At 37.9% G+C, this 23,911-nt stretch overlaps 1 protein-coding gene across 1 annotated transcript; it reads right to left on the bottom strand.

The window, feature by feature from the left end:
- Positions 1-859: 859 nt before the first annotated feature.
- On the bottom strand, positions 860-2,263 carry LOC110895273 (probable E3 ubiquitin-protein ligase XERICO). The gene is made up of 2 exons (XM_022142554.2): positions 2,153-2,263; positions 860-1,494 (listed from the first exon to the last, which is right to left on the bottom strand). The coding sequence occupies exon 2, from the start codon at positions 1,480-1,482 to the stop codon at positions 1,021-1,023; it is 462 nt and encodes a 153-aa protein (XP_021998246.1). The 5' UTR covers positions 1,483-1,494; positions 2,153-2,263; the 3' UTR covers positions 860-1,020.
- Positions 2,264-23,911: the final 21,648 nt, after the last annotated feature.

The raw sequence follows: 23,911 nt of genomic DNA, 5'->3' as shown, positions 1-23,911 counted from the left end.
AAACTTACCTCGAAACGGTGCTCCAAATGATGAAAACGACACTTCAATTCGCGTGTTTAAATTTCCAATTAACAAAAATCAAGTCATTTCAAAAGGCCTAAAAAATCTGTTTGTAATTTGGAAAAAAAGCTTAAGTCCGTTAAGTTTTTTTTAACGGGAGACCGGTGTAGGAAAAATAGATGAAAGGTGGGACTGGTGGGGGAATATTCAAAGGCGGGACTTTCAATGACCAATAACCTCTAGTTGGGATTATTACAGACCAATTCCCCTCACCGGATTAGAAAAAAAGGAAGTCAAAATTGATAACCGTTGGCCAATTTTTGGTCAAAACTCAAGAAAAATTGAAGGCTAAATCTTTGTGGTGTGTAAAAGAAGGAATATGGCAGCCATATAATCTCAACAAAAACAGAAAAATATGGACATCCTAATGTTCATCTTCTTCTACCATTTTCATCCTGAACAAATGTTCATCTTCTAAAAGATCCACTCTATTTCATCCAATCTTCTAGGCCGATTTCGGGTCTCGGGTTTCTTGCAAAACATGTCGGACGAGAAGATCAACGCCGCACATCTAAAGATTGAAATGCAGGAACTCTCTCTAGAAGATGACACACCATCTTCACCAAGGAAATCATCAGCCACCAAGTTCACCTGCATGTGTGCACCAACCAACCACCCTGGCTCCTTCCGCTGCCGCCACCACCGCAACAGCGCTTCAGTCGGCTCCAATCTTTCTGAATTGGGAAACCGGAGAACCGCTTCCGTCGGTGCAAACCTTTATCAGTTAGGTAACAGTAATAGTAGCAGTAGCAGTAACAGTAACAACACGGGTACCAAAGCACCCAAACGATCGAGGGAATGCTAAACATGTGTACTTGTATCGAAATGTATGTAATTCATTAACTAATTATGTTGATAAAAACAAAGCTTTTTCAGTTTCTCGGATGCATACCGCATCGGAAACCCTGTACACTACCACAAACTAAACACGATGAGCGAACACTAGCTTGACAAAAACGCTCACATCGGGCTAGTAGTGTTTTCTTGGGTCTCTTTCGGAGCGATCATGCGGTCTCTACAAAGAGGACAGGTTAAGTTCCAGTAGTTTAACCATTTCTCAACGCAAGATTTATGGAAAACATGTCCACACGAAAGCCGGTTTATCTCCGCATCGGGTTTGAACTCGACCAAGCAAACCGAGCAGTCTTGTTTGGCAGTGCACGAAAGGGAGTCGTAGCGGATTGTTGGGATCAGGCTTCTGAACTCCTCCATGTAGGTTCTTGACGGGATTTCTCGGCTTTCAAATGGTTCTGCGGTGGCGGGTTGGTTGGAATACTCGTCCCATGATGCCATACGCACGCGGAGCACGTGCAGGATGGATAGCAGGTTTTCCTTCATGAATGATATCGACATGGCGGTCTGAACCAGAATCATACACAGGATTCCGGCATCTGAAGGGTTTGAGTATGGTGAAAGACCCATGTTAGGCTAAACCTGAATAATGAATATAACACAAAACAAAACAAAAGTGACTCAAAATTATTAATTTTAATGGTTTGATTTTACAAAAAGATTAAAACTTGCAGATAAACTTTTAACAATCAAGAAAAGGTTTACAATCAATATTCAATAAATCAATACCCATTCTTGGACTAACATCAAAGTGATTTAATTAGCAAAAATTACAAATTTTGAAACATAATCAAGAATTTTAAATAACAATTACCAATTTATACATTTTGAAACATAATTGATACAACCTAAAAAAAGGGGAACACTGAAAATCAAACCAAATAATAATCACTACAGCTTTCATTTCCTTTTATGAATCTACAATATAAATAAATAAATCAATAAAAACACTACAATTTAATCCAATAAGATCCCAATATAAACTAATTCAGATTATGAACAACAATACAGAATAAACATAAACAATATAAAAAAGCACCCCCAATAGGATGTTCAGATCAGATCAGTGAATAATGGAATTGAAGCTGAACAAAGCAAAACCCAGATTGTAAATGAAAAACCCACATCAGATTCAACTTCAATTGTTGAAAACACAAGACATGTAATTAGAAAAGTTACAGACATATAAGCAGAGATCTAGAAGAAATCAAGAGAGAGAGAGAGAGAGAGAGATGCATACTTGGAAGCAGGTGGAAATGTTGGTGAATTTGAATGGAAAGAAGAGGTGGGGTTTAAAGAGTAGTGAGAATGAAAAGGACAGTGGTGCTTTAATGGCGGATGATAATGGCACCGCTAGTTATCTAATTATGGTATGTCATTATAAGACCACCCACTTAATCTGCTTGTTTAGCTAAAAAAGTGTATAACGTTTTGTCATATTATTATTATCATCGCGTAAACGATGACTTACAATTAATTAATTTACCTTTTATTTGTTACGTTGTAGTTTAATTAACCATTTTTATTAAACGTATTTATGTTAAATAAATCTAAACTAATTTAATCTCATAGTGGGTGAGGTTTAAAATTTTGAATGGGTTTGGAAATTTATGGGGAAGGTGAAACGGGTGTGAGGGCCTGAAGGGACTAATGCCCAAAGTTTGGTAGTGGTGTTGTGATTTGGCTAAGAAAATGGCGTTAAAGATGTGGTGAGTAGGGGTGTTTGCAGTTCGGTTTGGACGGTTTTTAAGTAAAATTGTAAGTCAACCCGTTAGTAACGGTTTGATAATCGAAAATCAAAGCCGAACCGTTGAAAAATGAAACTGAAACAAACAGAACCGTTACTTACGGTTTGGTTCTGAACTTCCGATTTGATTTTATGGTTATATTTATTAACATATACATGTCTAATAACATGAACACAAAACGAAAACAAATATCAATGATCAAAATTTAGGTAGCTCATTAATGAAATGTAATCCAAAATACATAACAAAATCAAGAATAATACTAAAAGGATCATAATCCTACAGCTTATTTGCAAATTGCGAACATGTAAATAATACGAGAATTAGTAAATTGAAGTTATCTACTAGGCCTTAAGTATTTCATACAAGCACACAACTCATTTGAATTAATTCTGTTATTAAATTTTTAATGCAATAGAGTTCCACATACACATACATATATATAATATTGAAAACAATATAAATAACAAAGTCCTACGGTCCGGTGCGGTTTTATGCGGTTGGTTTTTGTATAAACCGTAAACCAAACAGTTCGCTACGGTTCAAAAACCACCCGGTCAAAATAAGTCAAAGGTTCAAAAACCATACAACCGGAAGACGGTGAATAATTGTTTTACCTGAAAATTCCAAAATCCAGACAATTGAACCAACCAAAAAAAGACTAGGGCCTAATCTACTAGCCTCGCGGGAATCCTGTGCAGCCACGTGTCCAAACGTGTGTTGAAGCTAGCCGGTTGAGTCGACAAGGCTAGGGCCTAGTCTACTAGCCTCGCGGGCTGCGAAAGAAGAAGAAGGGGGCATCGCGGGCCGCGAGCCGCCCTTCGTCCAGGCTATATAAGGAGGCCTCTGGCCTCAGTTTACATTCGTTTATTTTCTGAATTCTCTCTCAATTTCTAGTAGATATAATACTCGGGTATTATGCCCCTATAATGCGAAGCTCTGTCTCGTTGTAAGTATTATAACCCCTGATTACATATCTGTTACCCTACCCGATTGATTTAGGGCTCCGTAACGCATGTCAAGGCTATGCCTGACTCAGTCGTTGGAGTTCCGTCTCGCGTTACACCCGATTGATCTAGGACTCCGTAATGCATGTCAAGGCTCTGCCTCACTCAGTCATTGGAGTTCTGTCTCGAGTTGTACGGTTAATGTGATTTGGGTTATTTTACTAACACGCGTGCATTGTTTAATTTTAATAGATAATAACAAGGAAATTCACAAGGAAGCTACAATAGTATCACCTAAGTTAACAATGTGAGTCATTCTCTTTTTGTAAACCTTTTTATACAAACCTCAAATGTTTTCAATTATAATTAACAGTGACCGAGTCTATGTGTTCTACAATTATTGCGGGGATGTTGGAGTTTTGTATACATTATTTGGAATCCGTTACTATTGGACAAAGAGTTAGCCAATAGGTAACATGACCCACAAGTCAGGATTGACAGTACTGAATGAGTAACTCTGTAGATATAAACATTGTAATCGCTCTCAATACTATGAAATTATAAAAGCTATTTTGATTAAATTGGGATGCACTCGCCAATATTTCTTGCTGATAAAACCTTTTTAAAACGCGTTTCAGGTAACTTAATGTGAAGCTAATAGAAGCCAGCTGGAGAGCACTTAATGCTTAAACTTGTGGCTATAAAAGTCACCTAATAAGAAAAAGAGTTTATGTTTTCAATAATTAGGGTTTACCCCTACAAATGTATTATCAAATGAAACTTGGGTTTTATCCCATTTGTTGTTATAAAAGTTTGGTGTTTAACTCTGATGAAAATATTCCTAACTACGGTCCTGATGTATAAATTCCGCTGCCAAAATTCATAAACACCAATACCATCTGACTGGCCCCCGGCTGCCCGCTTCCGGGGTGGGGTCGGGGGTTGCGACATGAGGTGGTATCAGAGCTACAGCCACTGGTTTAAGCCAATGAAGTGTTCCGCTGATATCTAAATTTTAGATAAATTGCGTTAGGAAATAACTTATGTGATTATGTGTAAATATGTATATTATTGTTTGTGTTTTTTGACAATTTGTTAGTTTGCAGTATGAGTGAGCAAGGTACATCCGACGCTTATCGTCAATTAGCTAGTTCCCCAAAAGATGAAGGAACCTCATCTCAGCCAAATCCCTCAGGATACTTAGCTGATACTGAGGAAGGAATATTTATCTTTAAGGCACAGTCTGAGGAACCATTCCCTCCTAGAAAAAGAGGATGGTTTAATAGAGGAGCACATGAGAGGAGGAAGAGGATGAAGAAACTTCAACAACAGAGAGCAGTAGTTAGAGCGAATAGGGAAGTGAATGCACAAACTCAGGAAGCAGTCAATAGGCCACCATGGGAAGAAGAACTTGATAGACAGTTAGCAGATTTCCATATGCTAGCCACTACCACAATAGACTCTAACCAAAACCAAATAGCTGAACCACCACTGTTACCTTTATTTCCAGACCAACAAATGTTAGAACCCAACCAAGAAAACCAATTCCCGATACATGCATTTGACCCCAATGAATTACCTAGAATCCCAACCCCAATCTCTTCAGAATATGATCCATGATTAGATGACAATAGGCCGTATTCGGCACTATATACTCCCGAAGAACCAGTGCCAGAACCACCGTTAAACCCACCAATGAGTCGAGAACATGTGCAGGAACTTCGTCAGTATGGCGAAAATTTAGTGGACGAAGGAAATAGAATTCGACAGATAGGAGAGAAGCTAGTTTGGAAATATGTAACCGATGCATATATATATATATATATATATATATATATATATATATATATATATATATATATATATATATATAGGAGTTGGCCAGAAAGTCCAAATTTCCTAAAAAGTGTAAAAAGTCATAAAACACCATAATGTCAACCATAAAACACACCAAAAACCCACAAATAATATGATGAAGATTACTAAAACATCATGTATGTGGGTTTTGTGTTGTGTTTTAGATGTTAAGTCTCTGATTGTTGAATGACAAATATTATTGTGTTTTATGTTGTTTTGCATTGTGTGTTTTATATTCATAGTTCTACGATGGCGTGTTTGAAGTTTTTATGGACTATTAGAGTTTGAATATGGTGTTTTAGTAATATTCATTCTATTATTTGTGAGTTTTAGGTGTGTTTTATGCCTGAAATTATTGTGTTTTATGACTTTTTACACTTTTTAGGAAAAACACACTTTCCGTAGGATCCCCACTCATATATATATATATATATATATATATATATATATAAAGAGTAAAGTAGCAATGTTCGACGTTTTTTATAAACCTACTTATTATATAAGTGTCTGTATTTTATTCTGTGAGATTGATACCTGATAAATGTTTACAATTCAGATGTCGAACGAAGTAAATCGGGAAAACCAGAATAATGATAATAATGAGAACCAAGTGAATAATAGTGCCATCGAACATATAGTCGCACAAGGAATTATAGATGCTATGCCCTATATTATCAAGACAGTTAAAGAAGCAGAAAATAATAAATATGTAATTGGAAGTAAACGTCAACCCACTGAACCAAGTCATAGTGTGAACGAAAATCACCAACCCCTGATCTAAGCCCCAATTCCGAAAAGAAGAAGAACCATTTCTTATGGTTGTTCTTATTAAGAATTCTTGGCCTGCAAACCAATAGAATTCTGAGGCAATGAAGGAGCCATTTCGGCCTTGCGCTGGATAGAAAAGACAGAAGCAGTCATAAAATAAGTAAATGTGCAGATGAAGATAAGATTATGTTTGCTTCTAATCTTTTAAAAAACGCAGCCTTAGAATGGTGGAAAACTATTCTCCAGTCTAGAGGAAGTGACAGAGTTTATAATATGGAATGGACTAACTTTAAAGAGATAGTCGAAAGAAAATTCTGTCCTCCTCATGAAAAGGAACAAATCGCCAATAAGTTCCTAAATCTTAAAATGACTGGAATAGACTACAAAGGTTACACTACCATATTCTTTGAATATGCTAGAATAGTGCCAACCTTAGTCTCACCTAAGCCAATATTAATCTCCCATTACGTTTGGGGATTACTTAGTGAGATTAGACACGTAGTCGAGGCAGCTAGGCCACAAACCATAGAAGAAGCAGTAGAACTAGCCAACACCTTGACTGATGAATTGGTACACACACAAGAGGAAAACTAGAGAAAGAACCTAGCTCAAAGGCTTATCCAGGAATTTCACTACGGTAATTCCAATCGTGGGAAAAATACAGGTTCTTCATCTGCACCTTACTGCAAGTATTGCAAAAGGAAGCAGTTTGGAAGGTGCTCGATATACTGCAACTTTTGCAAAATGTCTGGACATAAGGAAGAAGATTATAGGAGGAAACCTAGCAATAGGCTATGCTTTAATTGTGGAGAAACTGGGCATATCAAACCGAATTGTCCGAAGCTATCTCTAACAGCAACCAGCAAAGCTAAGACAACTGAAGGACCCAAGAAGAATGCCAGAGCATTCGTCTTGACAGTTGAAGAAGCCAAGATGATTCCGGATGTGATTACCGGTACATTTTTAGTTAATGACATTTTTTCCAAAGTATTATTTGACTCTTGTGCAAACCAAAGTTTTATCAATACTTCTTTCTACCAACTTCTCAATCAACCATTAACTAAACTTCGACAAGATTGTCTGGTGGAAACAGCCAATGGAGATTCTATTAGATTAATGAAATCTTGCAGGGAGCAAGAATAGAAATTCTGAACCATCATTTCTCTGCTAACCAATGAATCTAGCTGGATTCGATATTGTATTAGGAATGGATTGGTTGGTAGCCAATCGTGCTAGTATTTTATGTGATCAAAAGTCAGTACAAGTAAGTACACCAAGTGGTGAAAAGATCACAATCAAAGGAGACAAGCCAACCAGGTCAGCAAAATTCATCTCTGTGATGAAAGCTGCAAGTTGTGCAAGGAAAGGAGCAATAGTGTATATGATTTCCATAATCATTAACACTAAAGGAAAAGAATTAAAGGATATTCCTGTAGTATCTAAATTCTCTGACGTTTTTTCCAGAAGAATTACCTGGATTACCGCCAGATAGAGAGGTTGAATTTAGAATTCACTGAACGACACTGATTGCCAAGGCACCATACCGATTAGCACCGACGGAAATCCAAGAACTGAAGAAACAATTGGATGAAATTCTTGAGAAGGGTTTTATACAACCTAGTTCATCATCGTGGGGAGCACCGGTGTTGTTTGTCAAAAAGAAAGACGAATCAATGCATATGTGCAATGATTACCGAGAATTGAACAAGGTTACGATTAAGAATCGGTACCCACTACCGAGAATCGATGATCTGTTCGATCAACTTCAAGGAGCTCGATTCTTTTCTAAGATCGATTTACGCTCAGGATATCATCAATTGAAAGTACAGGAAGAGGACATTCCTAAAACTGCTTTCAGAACAAGGTACAGTCATTATGAATTTACCGTCATGCCATTTTGTTTAACCAATGACCAAGCCGCATTTATGGACATTGATGTGTGTAAAATGCAACATATAAATCACATCAATTAAGGCATAAAACTAACCCTTTTTAAGTACTAATGTTGGAAAAAGAGTGTTTTTGTCTTCCTTTTGTATTTTCAGGATGAAATGAGCTCAAATTCACAAAAGAAGCAAAAAGACAACTAATTCTAGCATAAATACAAGAAAAGGAATAAAAGTAGACTGCCCGGACCCTCAACAGCATCCTCCAAAGCAAAGAAGAGAAAACAGAAGACTGAACACGCCCCGTGCTCAGCCAGCACGGGGCCGTGCCCAAGAAGCAGCATAAAAGACAAACTTATAGAAGCTTCCATTGCCCACCACGGGGCCGTGTCCAGCGGACACGGGGGCGTGGTGAAAGTACAGCAGGCGCATTAATTGTAATTGCGAATTACAATTAATGAGGAGAGAGAGTGTCAGACGGGCACAGGGGCGTGTCCAGCGGACACGGGGCCGTGCCCAGCCTTCTGTTCAGCCTATAAATAGGGGTGCTTGGTTTCATTCCATCTTATCCCTTGGCACACCACCTCTCTCACACTTCATCCACCACCCACCACCACCATAACACCATCATCCACCACCATCATCCATTGTCCATCGTAGAGTGTGTGAGTCGTCTCGGGATCCAAGATTGATCGTAAGAGTTCTTGACAATCAAGGCCATGTTTGCCTAAGTCTCTTACATCACTTGGTGAAGACAAGTGTTTAGTATAATACTTTTTATTTTCAATCTTTTGCACTTTTTATTTGGTTTTGTATTAATGACTTTAATAACTAGTTACTTATGTTGAAGGTGATCTTTCCTTATCGTTTGTCTGTGGTGTCTTGGCATTATTTTACTGTCTATATAAAATAAAAGATTTTCACCATTCATATCTCCACGGTCTATATGGAGGTATGTTGGCTACCTGGTCGGGGGTTAAGGGAACGGTTTGGTAAGGGTCTTGCCCTTGTTCAGCGTTTAGAGGTCCTGCTTGGGACCTGGGTCAAATTTAGTAGGATCTCCTTCAATGCCCATAGGTATTGGATGGCGGGGATCCAAACTCTTTGACCCCCTCATAAGTTAACTACTATTAATACTATAACCCGGCTATTTAGGACTGTATCCCTGTTGACTCAGACTACTTAGCCGAGGGTAACGTCACCGCCGAAAGCGGGGCCTACCACAATTTGCATTAATAACTTAATTCATTATCTTTCAATAATCCGACCCTTTAGGATTGTATCCTTGCTGACTCAAACTACTGGGTTGAGGGTAACGTCGCCTTCAAAAGAGGGGCCTACTACAATAACTAAGATAATCTCTTAAACAAGTGCAAAAGTGCGAAAATAATCAAAGGTTATACTAATACACGTGTCGGATCCAAGTGATTCATCTTGTCTATCTGTTTTATTTTATTTTTATTTTTCAGCATTTAGTTAGTTTTTATTTTCTTAGTTTAAAAACATTTTTCTTACTTTTTTATTTGATTAGACGTTGAGGATAAACCGGTATTAAAAGCTCTTGTGTCCTTGGACGACCTCGGTATCTTACCAACACTATACTACGTCCACGATGGGTGCACTTGCCCATATGTGTGTTTAGTGTTAGTGAATATCGTGTTTTTATAAATTTAAAACTTGGCTAAAAGTGTAAAAAGGGTTTAAATATACATCAAAAATATATTACACTACACACGCATCAAGTTTTTGGCGCCGCTGCCGGGGACACAAGGATTTTAAGAAAGTTAGGAATCAACGGCCTAATCATATTTTTATTTTTCTTTTTAATTTTTAGGATTTTTCTTAGTTTTTTAGCTTCTGCAGAGCTCAGCACGGGGCCATGCCTGCTGAACACGCCCCCGTGCTCAATCATTGGAACTGGCAATCCTGTTTTAAGTCAGACAGTAAGCTGTGTCGGATCCAAGTGATTCATCTTTTCTATCTGTTTTATTTTATTTTTATTTTTCAGCATTTAGTTAGTTTTTATTTTCTTAGTTTAAAAACATTTTTCTTACTTTTTTATTTGATTAGACGTTGAGGATAAACCGGTATTAAAAGCTCTTGTGTCCTTGGACGACCTCGGTATCTTACCAACACTATACTACGTCCACGATGGGTGCACTTGCCCATATGTGTGTTTAGTGTTAGTGAATATCGTGTTTTTATAAATTTAAAACTTGGCTAAAAGTGTAAAAAGGGTTTAAATATACATCAAAAATATATTACACTACACACGCATCAAGTTTTTGGCGCCGCTGCCGGGGACACAAGGATTTTAAGAAAGTTAGGAATCAACGGCCTAATCATATTTTTATTTTTCTTTTTAATTTTTAGGATTTTTCTTAGTTTTTTAGCTTCTGCAGAGCTCAGCACGGGGCCGTGCCTGCTGAACACGCCCCCGTGCTCAATCATTGGAACTGGCACTCCTGTTTTAAGTCAGACAGTAAGCTAAACACGGGGCCGTGTCCACTCAACACGCCCCCGTGCCCAAGATTCTCTTACTGAAAACAGAACCGTTAGATCCCGGCGGTTGGTAATTTCTGACACAAACATGGGTGATAGTAATTCTTTTTACTTTCGGCACTCTTATGGTATGTGGTGTCGATTATGTGGAGGCAAACATGAAGAATTAAAATGTTATTTTCTAAATTATTGGCCCCACTATATAGATCCACCGATTCCTTATAACCTTAAGAGGGGCGAAAGTAAAAATAAGCACTATCTCTCCCTCGAATGCGCCCAGCCAGATATTCTAGGGGAAATGCTCCTTGACGAGTTATTTCAACTAGAAGAACTAATTCTAAATTGGTCAAAAGAACTTAGGAAGGATTTTATTGATCCGCCCCAAGATGATGACCATGAGGAAATGTTGGAACCGCATTCCGACAACCTCGTTGCTCCCAAAAATACCTTCATACCTAGAAAAGACTTGGACGATAGTCGTCCCTGTGCCGATTGTGCCGTGAAGGACTCCCCATCGACTTCGTTCGATGCATACATAGACCTGAGCGATTCGGCATACACCTTCTTTAACAAGAGCCCGGAAAAGGGTTGGACTTGTCCACCTAGAATGAAAATAGGAATCACCCTCACCGATAACCTCTTGCGTTCTCGCCTTAGTATAGGACAATTAAGGTATCTTAGGCACTTTGGGGTTGTTCCAACAAATCAAGAACCACCCGATATAAATAAGCTCCTTAGGAGCAACAAACTCCATAAAACAGCCTCCCGACACGGGGCCGTGTCCGGTCAACACGACCCAGTGCTCACTCAGAAGATTCTCTGCTGACTTTGTCAGAATACGGACAAAATGTGTCAGGATTTTCTCTGCACACGGGGCCGTGCCCAGCGGACACGGGGCCGTGTCCAGTGTGCTGTCGTTTTCTTTAAATGCAGCCTGATTCCTGCTCATTTTTGACCACTTCACTAAACAGAGATTCCTGGGATCTTCACATATACCATCCTAGGTAAGTGCTAAAAGAAGGTTCCCAAGGACCATCTTGTCTTTTCCACTTTTGTTCATTTCTCCTTCTTTCAAAATTTTTCAAACATCTCCTCCATGGAAGCTTGGAAACCCCATGATTCCAATCTTCTATGTGAAGTTTGTAAGATTATTGGCTGCGGATTCTTGTTTAAAGTTAGTTCCATAACTTTGTTTTAAATTATCTAAGCTTAAACCACAGTTAAAAGATGTTAAAATAATTTAAAACCCAAGAATCGTTAGACAAAAATCCTGCAGACAACTGAACACGGGGCCGTGCTCAGTGAGCACGGGGCCGTGTTCGAGGTACTGTTCTGCAAAAGTTTAGTTATCTTCGGTTTCGTTCACAGAAAATGGCCAGCAGGAATAGCGGATCATCTTCACGCAATAACCGAAATGGAAGAAGGTCGTCCACAGCAGAAGATTCCCTAGTAAACTACGTTTACGCCTTGAGGGAAGCCATAGATGAAATGACGGGAGTAGAAGAAGCATTAGTGGACCGTATTAATCATCTGACGGTAGGATTGGAGGGCTGTCTTCGAGAAGTAAACCTCCTGCACCAGAGGTTAAACCTTCTCGCTTCCCCGCCTTTGGTTCCCGTAATAACCCAAAGAGCGTGGAATGTAGTGCCCGAGGTCATCATTCCGGCCGAATGGCACGCCATGCACCAAGTGCCTCAACAAAGGGTGGTGCAAGGAGTCCCGGTGAATGTTCCTCCTCAAGCCACTGAAGAGAATGAAGCTGCTTTCTACCTCCCAAGGGAGATAGAAGAGTGGCTTTGAACAACAACCGAGGAGCCGTCGGCTAAAGGGTGTTACTACATCGGGAAGCTATTTCCGAAATTTTCCTAAATAAGTAGAACCTTTATGATAACCTCATGTATCCCCTAGTTATTTAGCTAACTATATGTAATTCTCTATGTTTGCAATGATATGATGGTTTCTAAGGTTTGATGGTTATTAATAAATAAAACACACTCATGGTGGTAATGGATGAAAAAGGGAACGAGAAAAATGGCCCCATGCACAAAGAACAGAGCAACCCGGCACAAATCTCCATCACAGAAGGCTCAACACGGGCCGTGCCCAACCAACACGGCCCCGTGCTGAGCCACCTACAGAAAAACGCCCAGTTCAGGTAACTGGACACGGGCCGTGTTCAGCAGACACGCCCCCGTGTCCAGGCTTCTGTCTTATTTCTTTAATTTCTGTTACTGGCACCTGACCACGGGGCCGTGCCCGGTCACCACGGGGCCGTGTCCAGGATGCCAGTAACATAAATCTTTGCTTTTTAACCCACTTTTACACATTCTAATCAACCGAAAATCTTATTTTTGGGACACATTGAGGACAATGTGTAATTTAAGTGTGGGGGGGATGCTAAAACCTTGAATTTTGCAAATCCTAATTACAAGCCTTACACAAAACTCTATTGGAACCGCTAAACACCCCAAATTTTTTTCAAAAACTTTTCGTTTTTTTTTACTTGTCTTGGTTTAATTTGGGAATAACAAGTTCTAAAAAGGTTATATTTTTACAAATTTACAACCGATAGCGTCGTGATAACAAAGAACCAACATAAGAAAATTACGAAACGGCATAACAAGTCTAGTTAAAAATTCGATTATATATACTTGATTGCATTAAAAACCCATTCCCACAAAAGTGAGTTTTGAGCCTTTATTGAGCATACAAATATACATCTTTAGACTAAATGCTCATTTTTCGTTTCTTGTGTGAATAGCCGCTTGGTTCTTACAACTCTAGAACTTGCCACGACGATACATTCCCAGTCCTTACCAACTTAAACCCAAGTAAGTAAGTGATGGAGGCATTAGGACTAACCATATTTTTCTTTCTACACCATTATTTTTCATTTTTTTTACCACCTACCCAAAATCCCCCTAGTTAGCCCCTTTGAGCCTAAACCTTTCATTTCATTACCCTAAAACCCTTTTTACCCACCAAAAACCCTTTTTTATTTTTCACCCTTTATTTTAGTAACAAGCTCGGTTTTTCGTAAGCTCGCTATTTTATGTGACTTATCAAAAATGTATATATATATATATATATATATGATGAAGTCAAAAACAAACAAAAGCTATATAAAAGCTTGTTTGGAGAAATACTTCAAAATAAAAAGTCACTAAAAACAAGGTGTGTCACGAAAACCGACGCTTTTTACGATTTTCGCCCTTTTACTAACCACTAACCCAACCACCCACCTTTAACCCAAGCCTAACCCTTCACCCAAAAAGTCCTCTTGATATTTACAAAGGTAAAAAGTTAAAAAGGAGGAGGATTGATTGCTTGGCAAGCCTATGGAAGGCGTAAGTTCCATGCCGCTCTCGAGTGATTCACTAAAAATACACCTTCGGCCGAGTGTTGAGTGATTCCCCGTGAGGTATGTGAACTTGTATATAAATGGAATTTTAATAAGGCATGCTATGCCCGAATAAGTAATTTATCCTGTGAAACGTTCTAAATAAATCATAACGAATAGGATTGTAAATAAATAAAAATAAAACTTACAAAGATCTTGGATTCCCGACACTCTATGGCAAGCCAAAAACTTTCTCTTCTACCTATTCCATTTGGGAGTGTAAGCCACATTTAAAGAGTTTTGCTTGAGGACAAGTAAAGGTTCAAGTGTGGGGTTATTTGATGTCTGTAAAATGCAACATATAAATCACATCAATTAAGGCATAAAACTAACCCTTTTTAAGTACTAATGTTGGAAAAAGAGTGTTTTTGTCTTCCTTTTGTATTTTCAGGATGAAATGAGCTCAAATTCACAAAAGAAGCAAAAAGACAACTAATTCTAGCATAAATACAAGAAAAGGAATAAAAGTAGACTGCCCGGACCCTCAACAGCATCCTCCAAAGCAAAGAAGAGAAAACAGAAGACTGAACACGCCCCGTGCTCAGCCAGCACGGGGCCGTGCCCAAGAAGCAGCATAAAAGACAAACTTATAGAAGCTTCCATTGCCCACCACGGGGCTGTGTCCAGCGGGCACGGGGGCGTGGTGAAAGTACAGCAGGCGCATTAATTGTAATTGCGAATTACAATTAATGAGGAGAGAGAGTGTCAGACGGGCACAGGGGCGTGTCCAGCGGACACGGGGCCGTGCCCAGCCTTCTGTTCAGCCTATAAATAGGGGTGCTTGGTTTCATTCCATCTTATCCCTTGGCACACCACCTCTCTCACACTTCATCCACCACCCACCACCACCATAACACCATCATCCACCACCATCATCCATTGTCCATCGTAGAGTGTGTGAGTCGTCTCGGGATCCAAGATTGATCGTAAGAGTTCTTGACAATCAAGGCCATGTTTGCCTAAGTCTCTTACATCACTTGGTGAAGACAAGTGTTTAGTATAATACTTTTTATTTTCAATCTTTTGCACTTTTTATTTGGTTTTGTATTAATGACTTTAATAACTAGTTACTTATGTTGAAGGTGATCTTTCCTTATCGTTTGTCCGTGGTGTCTTGGCATTATTTTACTGTCTATATAAAATAAAAGATTTTCACCATTCATATCTCCACGGTCTATATGGAGGTATGTTGGCTACCTGGTCGGGGGTTAAGGGAACGGTTTGGTAAGGGTCTTGCCCTTGTTCAGCGTTTAGAGGTCCTGCTTGGGACCTGGGTCAAATTTAGTAGGATCTCCTTCAATGCCCATAGGTATTGGATGGCGGGGATCCAAACTCTTTGACCCCCTCATAAGTTAACTACTATTAATACTTAGCCGAGGGTAACGTCACCGCCGAAAGCGGGGCCTACCACAATTTGCATTAATAACTTAATTCATTATCTTTCAATAATCCGACCCTTTAGGATTGTATCCTTGCTGACTCAAACTACTGGGTTGAGGGTAACGTCGCCTTCAAAAGAGGGGCCTACTACAATAACTAAGATAATCTCTTAAACAAGTGCAAAAGTGCGAAAATAATCAAAGGTTATACTAATACACGTGTCGGATCCAAGTGATTCATCTTGTCTATCTGTTTTATTTTATTTTTATTTTTCAGCATTTAGTTAGTTTTTATTTTCTTAGTTTAAAAACATTTTTCTTACTTTTTTATTTGATTAGACGTTGAGGATAAACCGGTATTAAAAGCTCTTGTGTCCTTGGACGACCTCGGTATCTTACCAACACTATACTACGTCCACGATGGGTGCACTTGCCCATATGTGTGTTTAGTGTTAGTGAATATCGTGTTTTTATAAATTTAAAACTTGGCTAAAAGTGTAAAAAGGGTTTAAATATACATCAAAAATATATTACACTACACACACATCAGACATGACGAACATGATACTCATAATTGTCTTTATAGATGATATTTTAATTTACTCTAAGAGTAAAGAGGATCATGCAAAGCATCTGCATACACTTCTGACATTGTTGAGAAAAGAAAAACTATATGCTAAATTCTCAAAATGTGAATTCTGGTTACAAGAAGTGCAATTCCTTGGACATCTAGTTAATCATGAAGGAATTCATGTGGATCCCACAAAGATCGAGGCGATTAGCAAATGGAAAGTCCCTGAGTCACCAACAGAAGTAAGAAGTTTTCTTGGACTAGCAGGATATTATAGACGTTTTATTCAAGATTTTTCTAAAATAGCAATTTCATTAACCAAACTGACCTACAAATCAGTTAAGTTTGAATGGGGACCAAAACAGGAAGAAGCCTTTAAGATTCTTAAGCAAAGGTTAACCAACGCACCCATACTCGCATTACCAGAAGGAACTGAAGACTTTATAGTCTATTGTGATGCGTCTAAGTTAGGATATGGATGTGTGTTGATGCAACATCAAAAGGTTATAGCCTATGCCTCTAGACAACTTAAGAAACATGAAGAGAATTACACAACCCATGATCTAGAGTTAGGAGCTATAGTTTTTGCCCTTAAGATTTGGAGACACTATCTTTATGGTAATAAGTTTATTGTTTTCACTGATCATAAGAGTTTAAGATATATTTTTGGGAAGAAAGAATTAAATATGAGACAGAGATGATGGATGGAAATTCTTAGTGATTATGATTTTGATATCCAGTATCATGCTAGAAAAGCTAATGTAGTAGCTGATGCTTTAAGTCGAAAGTATCATGAAAAGCCAAAACGAGTACGTTCTCTTAGGTAAAATCTACAAGTAGATTTAAATGAGCAAATTAGAGAAGTACAGGAAACAACAATCAAGGACGATGCTGAAAGTTTAAAAATGAATGATTAAAGAATTAGAACAAGGATCAGATGGAATTGGAAGTTCCATAAGAAAAGAATTTGGATACCTAAACAAGGAAACCTATGCCACAGAATTCTAGAAGAAGCTAATAAGTCTAAGTATACTATACATCCTGGAAGTGATAAGATGTATCAAGATCTAAGAAAGAATTTCTGGTGGATAGGAATGAAAAATGATATAGCAAACTATGTTGCTAAATGTCTGACCTGTTCACAGGTTAAAGCTGAACATCAGAAACCCTCAGGGTTATTATAGCAACTAGAAATGTCAATATGGAAATGAGAATTGATAACAATGGACTTTGTTACCAAATTACCTAACAAGAAAAGGTAATGATATAATCTGGGTGATTGTAGACAGATTGACCAAATCTGCTCATTTCTTACCAATGAAGGAAACTTTCAGTATGGAACAGTTAGCAAAGTTATATGTAAATGAAATAGTTTCATTATATGGAATTCCTTTATCTATTGTATCGGATAGAGATGGCCGTTTTACTTCTCATTTTTTTACTAGTTTCCAAAAAGCAATGGGAACCAGGTTAAATCTAAGCACAACTTATCATCCACAAACGGATGGACAAAGCGAAAAGACAATTCAGACAATGGAAGATATGCTTAGAGCTTGTGTAATTGACTTTGGAGGAAATTGGGAAGACCATTTACCATTAATAAAATTTTCCTACAATAACAGTTATCATACAAGCATTAATGTTGCACCGTTTGAAGCACTTTATGGACGAAAGTGCCGAACTCCAGTCTGTCGGGCAGAAATTGGAGATAAGCAACTATCTGGACCAGAGATAGTGCAAGAAACAGCGGACAAGATTATTCAAGTCAAAGAAAGACTAAAAGCAGCACGAGATTGTCAAAAGAGTTATGCAGATAATAGACGAAAACCTTTGGAATTTCAAGTTGGAGATAAGGTATTGTTAAAAGTTTCTCCATGGAAAGGAGTAGTCAGATTCATTAAAAGAGGAAAGCTAAGCCCCAGGTATGTTGGACCTTTTGAGATTATTAGAAGAATAGGACCTGTAGCTTATCAGCTACAACTGCCAGAGGAAATGGCAAGAATACATGATGTGTTTCATGTATGTAATCTCAAAAAGTGCTTAGCAAACGAATCTTTGGTAATACCTCTGAAGGACATAGAGGTAAACGAGAAACTTAAGTTCATAGAGAAACCCATTCAGATTGAAGATAGAAAGATCAAGAATCTCAAACACAAGAGATTAGTTCTGGTTAAAGTGAAATGGGATTCTAAGAGAGGAACATAATACACTTGGGAACTCGAGTCAGAAATGCTAAGGAAATATCCACATCTGTTCCAGTAGATCTCGAGTACGAGATCTAAATTAAGGTGGGGAGGATATAACAACTCTCCTAAAACCCCTTAACCTAACCCTAAACGTTCATATTATACCCCGTATACGAGAAACGAGCTTAAAATACCTTTATATTTATAAAAAAAAATCAAATAAAAACAATGATACGAAACCCTTGCGGGTCGCGACCCAGTCCTTTGGGTCTATCGCTGGGCGCGACACTCGGTTACTTGGCGAGCACCTGTGCAGCCACGTGTCCAAACGCGTATTGAAGCTAGTCGGTTGAGTCGACAAGGCTAGGGCCTAGTCTACTAGCCTCGCAGGCTGCGGAAGAAGAAGGGGGCCTCGCGGGCCACGAGCCGCCCTTCGGCCAGGCTATATAAGGAGGCCTCTGGCCTCAGTTTACATTCATTCATTTTCTGAATTCTCTCTCAATCTCTAGTAGATATAATACTCAGGTATTATACCCCTATAAAGCGAAGCACTACCTCGTTGTAAGTATTATAACCCCTGATCACATATCTGTTACCATACCCGATTGATTTAGGGCTCCGTAACGCATGTCAAGGCTCTGCCTGAATCAGTTGTTGGAGTTCTGTCTCGTGTTACACCCGATTGATATAGGACTCTGTAATGCATGTCAAGGCTCTGCCTGACTCAGTCATGGGAGTTATGTCTCGAGTTGTACGGTTAATGTGATTTGGGTTATTTTACTTGTCACACCCCAACCGATGGCGGAAACATCGGAGTGAGACGAAATAGATTGCAAGAGACTTCATAACACTATTTGTGACAAGTATTTAAATGACAAATTTTCATTTCATTTCTAAAGAGTCAATTACAAGGATTTGAAACAAATACAACATGAATAATGAAATACAATACAAATAAAATACAAAATTTAAAGTGTGTATCTAAGCATCCTACTAGATTCCATGCATCATCAACATCATTGCTAAACCTGCAACATGTTTTAAAAGCATAGTTCAATACAAAGGTATTGGCGAGTACACTAGTTTTAGACTCGTGGCATATGTATAAAAAGGTATTTTCAATCCAACATAGCAATTGGTATACAAGGTCAATCTTTCATGCATAACAATATGTCAACTCTATTGTCCACACTAGTATTTAGCATCCATCGACACAAAAGTGACGAGACCGTTATAGAATAAAGACTCAACAGAACCCCGTCGGGTGGTGTGCTACTCCTATAGCGCTATAATTGTTAAGCCGAGTTAACAAGTAGTATGTATTCTAGCATGAACCTAAGCATAGCAAAACATGTATAAGGATTGAACGAATAAAAGCATGTTTGTGAATCGTGCATTTTAACAAGTAAAACATGTTGCACCCAAAGTGTATTAAAAGGAAAATGGGTCAAGTGTACTCACAAAGTTGCATATGCTTTCCGATTATCCCATGTGACAAAGTTGTTGAGACTAGGAAGTTGAATGTGTTCGATTTGGAGTTTAAGAGGTGTTTACATATGGTTCTAGGGATTTGGAGATTAAATAACATGAAAAATAAACATATGAAAATAATCATCTAACACATATGACACTTGTTCTTGACACTATGAAACTCTAAAAGAGTTTAAATGTTTTCATGGAACAAAGTTCCAGTAGAATCGTGACAAGTTGTCAAGGCCTAAGATGATACAATCTACTAGATTGACGGATGTCCATTAGTTCATCACCAAGAGTTCGATTATTTGGTTGTTACATAAGTATTACATAGTGTATATTACATCATATAAGTCAAGCATGAGGTAGAAGATTAAAATCTTCATTTAGGAACTTCTAAGTATCATGGAATTCATACATGAGGTATGAAGAATAAAGCTTCCATTTAGGTACCTCTATTGTTCACCACTACACTTGTTGTTATGAACAACAAGGAGGGTCATGAACTTACAAGAAACAATAGAATATGAATAACTAATCTATGAGAAAACATCAAGCAACGTGTGGATTTTAAAGTAGGTTAGCCCAAGCTAATCCTAAATCACACAATCATCAAGTCTTGAACTTGAGCATCACTTGTGGGTTAAAACCCTTGAACAAAACATAAAGTTTGTGAGGTTTATACCTCTGATTTTGAATGTCTTAACCTTGTTTTTAAGCCTAACTAATTATAGAAGTGGTTATAAGCATAAGGACATAGGTTTGAGATGAGTTTCCTCAAGTTTAAACAAGTTTATCAAAGTTTGAAATAAGAACAGAAAAATCAGTCCACTTTGGAGCCCTTTTGGCAACATTCCAGGCTCTGGTTTTCCAGGGAAAACCCATGGAAACGTAGCTAAGGTCAATACAAAGTAGTAGGAAAAAGAATCGAGTGAATCGGATAAGAACTGAGTGAGTTATACTCACTTTAGTGAAGTGGTATAAATCTGCTCGAACTTCTGCAATCAGCTACGGTTTGGAGTGTTTGAGAGTGAATGGAGAGTGTTTAGAAAGTGAAAAATGCTTGGGTTATATATGGGATGGATTAGGGTTTCATTGGGTTGGGCTTTGGAAGTGTTCAGTGGGCTAAATAACTCAAAACAAGGAAATTAAGTGGGCTGATGCAAGGCTGTTAACAACCCTATAATTTTTCTTTTATTTTATATTTTTGACAATAGAAGATATATATTTGATGTTTAATAAAGTGTTACATGGTGTCTAGTATGTATGTAACTTGTAACAAGATCAAAAATGCATAAATGACATGATTTAATTTAGCAAAAAGTGTGATAACATAGGTGTGTATAACACATGAAATGTAACAAGTATGTATGGTTTATAGTTTGGTATGATCAAGTGAAAAAAACATACAACTTAATCTTATAATAGAATAACTAAGTGTTTTAATGTATGAAGATTTAAGGATTACGAATACACGATCATTGTTTACTAGTTAAGCTTACGTTTATACGAATTACGAACCATGTATCTAACGAGTGCATGTATCAATGTATAAACATGTATAAAAGATTCGTTTCATTACGATCAAAGTCTCGGATTTTACAACGATACAATGAAATACGATTACAAGGAATACAAGATTTCCAAAAAATAGAATTTCAAGCAATGGTTTCTAAATATGGAAAGTATGAAAACGCAGGGCGTTACATTACTAACACGCGTGCATTGTTTAATTTTAATAGATAATAACCAGGAAATTCACCAGGAAGCTACAATAGTATCACCTAAGTTAACAATGTGAGTCATTCTCTTTTTCTAAACCTTTTTATACAAACCTCAAATGTTTTCAATTATAATTAACAGTGATTGAGTCTATGTATTCTACAATTACTGTCGGTACGTTGGGGTTTTGTATACATTATTTGGAATCCGTTACTATTGGACAAAGAGTTAGCCAATAGGTAACATGACCCACAAGTCAGGATTGACAGTACTGAATGAGTAACTATGTAGATATAAACATTGTATCGCTCTCAATACTGTGAAATTATAAAAGCTATTTTGATTAAACTGGGATGCACTCGCCAGTATTTCTTGCTGATAAAACCTTTTTAAAATGCGTTTCAGGTAACTTAGTGTGAAGCCAATAGAAGCCAGCTGGAGAGCACTAAAGGCTTAAACTTGTGGCTATAAAAGTTACCTAATAAGAAAAAGAGTTTATGTTTTCAATAACTAGGGTTTACCCCTACAAATGTATTGTCAAATGAAACTTGGGTTTTATCCCATTTGTTATTATAAAAGTTTGGCGTTTAACTCTGATAAAAATATTCCTAACTACGGTCCTGATGTATAAATTTCGCTGCCAAAATTCATAAACACCGATACCATCTAACTGGCCCGCGGCCGCCCGCTCCCGGGGTGGGGTCGGGGGCTGCGACAATGTCAGACATTGTGAGTATTTAATGTGTTACAGGAGGCTGTTTGGATATTCAATCTTTGACTGTTTTAACAATGTGCTCATTTTATTGTAATAGTCTTCTAATTCTTTGTATGACCCATTCAATTTATCAGCCATTGCCTGTTAAATAAAAAAACATTTTATTAATCGTGGCATTTTGTGGTTTTTATTGAATTTATTATTTGAATAACATACCTCTTCAGTTTCATTGTTTTGTTGTTCTTCATCAACAACATTGTCTTCATACCGTGTTACTGCTCTGATCAGAGCATGGTTCCCTGATGCAGAAACTTCAAACATCATGTTCTGACTTTCTATATTGTCATTCACAATACTTTGAAGCAAAGCCTCATCATTCTCATTCTCATCATTGATTTTCATAGCGTTTTGCACTTCGGGGTGGAGCCCAGCATAATCATAATGATCATCATGCCCTAAACCATCATCATCATTATCATCATGCTCATCAACATTGCCAACATCATCTTCATCTTCATTCTCTACATCATCATCATCACCATCACCATCTTCTTCATCAACAACAACCTGCATTTTTTTTTGTTTTCTTGGGTGTGGCTTCCTTAGCCTTTTTAATTGTTTTTTTTACTTCTTTGCCAACATGCCGTTTTGCCAGTGCACCCTCAAACAAGTCAAGAGTTTTTGTTGTAACCCACTCAATTGGGTATCCTTCTTTTCGTTCCAATCTTTTTCTATTGCAAGCCTCATTCACCAAGGCAAGCTGTAACAAAATACATTTTCAAATGATACGTGTTTTGGCGTTTAGTAACAAATCAATCAAATGATACATGTTTTGGCGTTTAATAACACACACAAATGATATATGTTATACAAGGAAATTTTATTCTTACCGCAAGTATGATCAACGGCACCGTGTAATGCTTTGTTGGAGAGCATGCGGTTTTGGCGTGTTGCAAGCGTTGGATGATATAACCACACCAGTTCAGTTGGTTTATTTAAACGTTTGGTTTAATGTTGTGCAAGAACTGTTGGTTGACGACCGCATTATCACTTGCATGCCCAATTATAGTGAAGAATGCTACAAGGAAATTTAGGCAGAAGTTTCTCCCGAAGCTATCCATCTCAGGCAAGATGTCATCAAAGTAGAGCTTCACACTTGGTCTGCCAATCCAGTCAAACCCTTTGAACTGTGCTCTCCACTCAGCCACTACGTGGTCTTTATTTGTTGACCTTTTTTTTCCCATGCACGGGCACCATTCCATTTGGTATACCCGTTAAAAATTTTGTCAATTCTTCATTGATATGTACGGTATGGTTGCCAACATTTAGGTTGTTTGTCCTTTCATTGTAATTTTTAACCAACCAGTACCCAAGCATTGTCGGTACGCTGTCTATTTCCAACTTTAGTGCAGCACCAAACCCCATTTGTTCTACTGCCTGTCTTTGATTTTGGTTTAAATTTATAAACCAACCAGTCAAGTTTGTAGGTTTTACTCTTGACATAATCCTAGCCACACTTAACTCATAATATGGTTCTTCCTCAACCTCAACATCCTGACTTAAGGCCTTCCTCTTATTGGCGTTCTGGGCCTTGCCTGTGTGCACATTTATTCTCACTCTCAACCTATCCTCGCCTATAAAACATGATTAATATTCATGGCGTTTTATTTTAGGGCGTTTAATAACATAAATGATACATGTTTTCATAAGTCAATCACAGATAATACATGTCGTTCAATAAAACAATATCAGATGATACATGGCGTTTAATAACACAAATGATACATGTTTCGGCGTTTAGTAACAAATCTATCAAATGATACATGTTTTGGCATTTAATATCAC

The sequence above is a fragment of the Helianthus annuus genome, chromosome 12, assembly GCF_002127325.2.
Source record: "Helianthus annuus cultivar XRQ/B chromosome 12, HanXRQr2.0-SUNRISE, whole genome shotgun sequence".
Lineage (NCBI taxonomy): Eukaryota > Viridiplantae > Streptophyta > Magnoliopsida > Asterales > Asteraceae > Helianthus > Helianthus annuus.
This window is presented reverse-complemented; position numbering and strand designations above follow the sequence as displayed.

Excerpts from the sequence above, each read along its gene's own strand:
- LOC110895273 (XM_022142554.2), bottom strand. The coding sequence starts at position 1,482 with ATGGGTCTTTCACCATACTCAAACCCTTCAGATGCCGGAATCCTGTGT.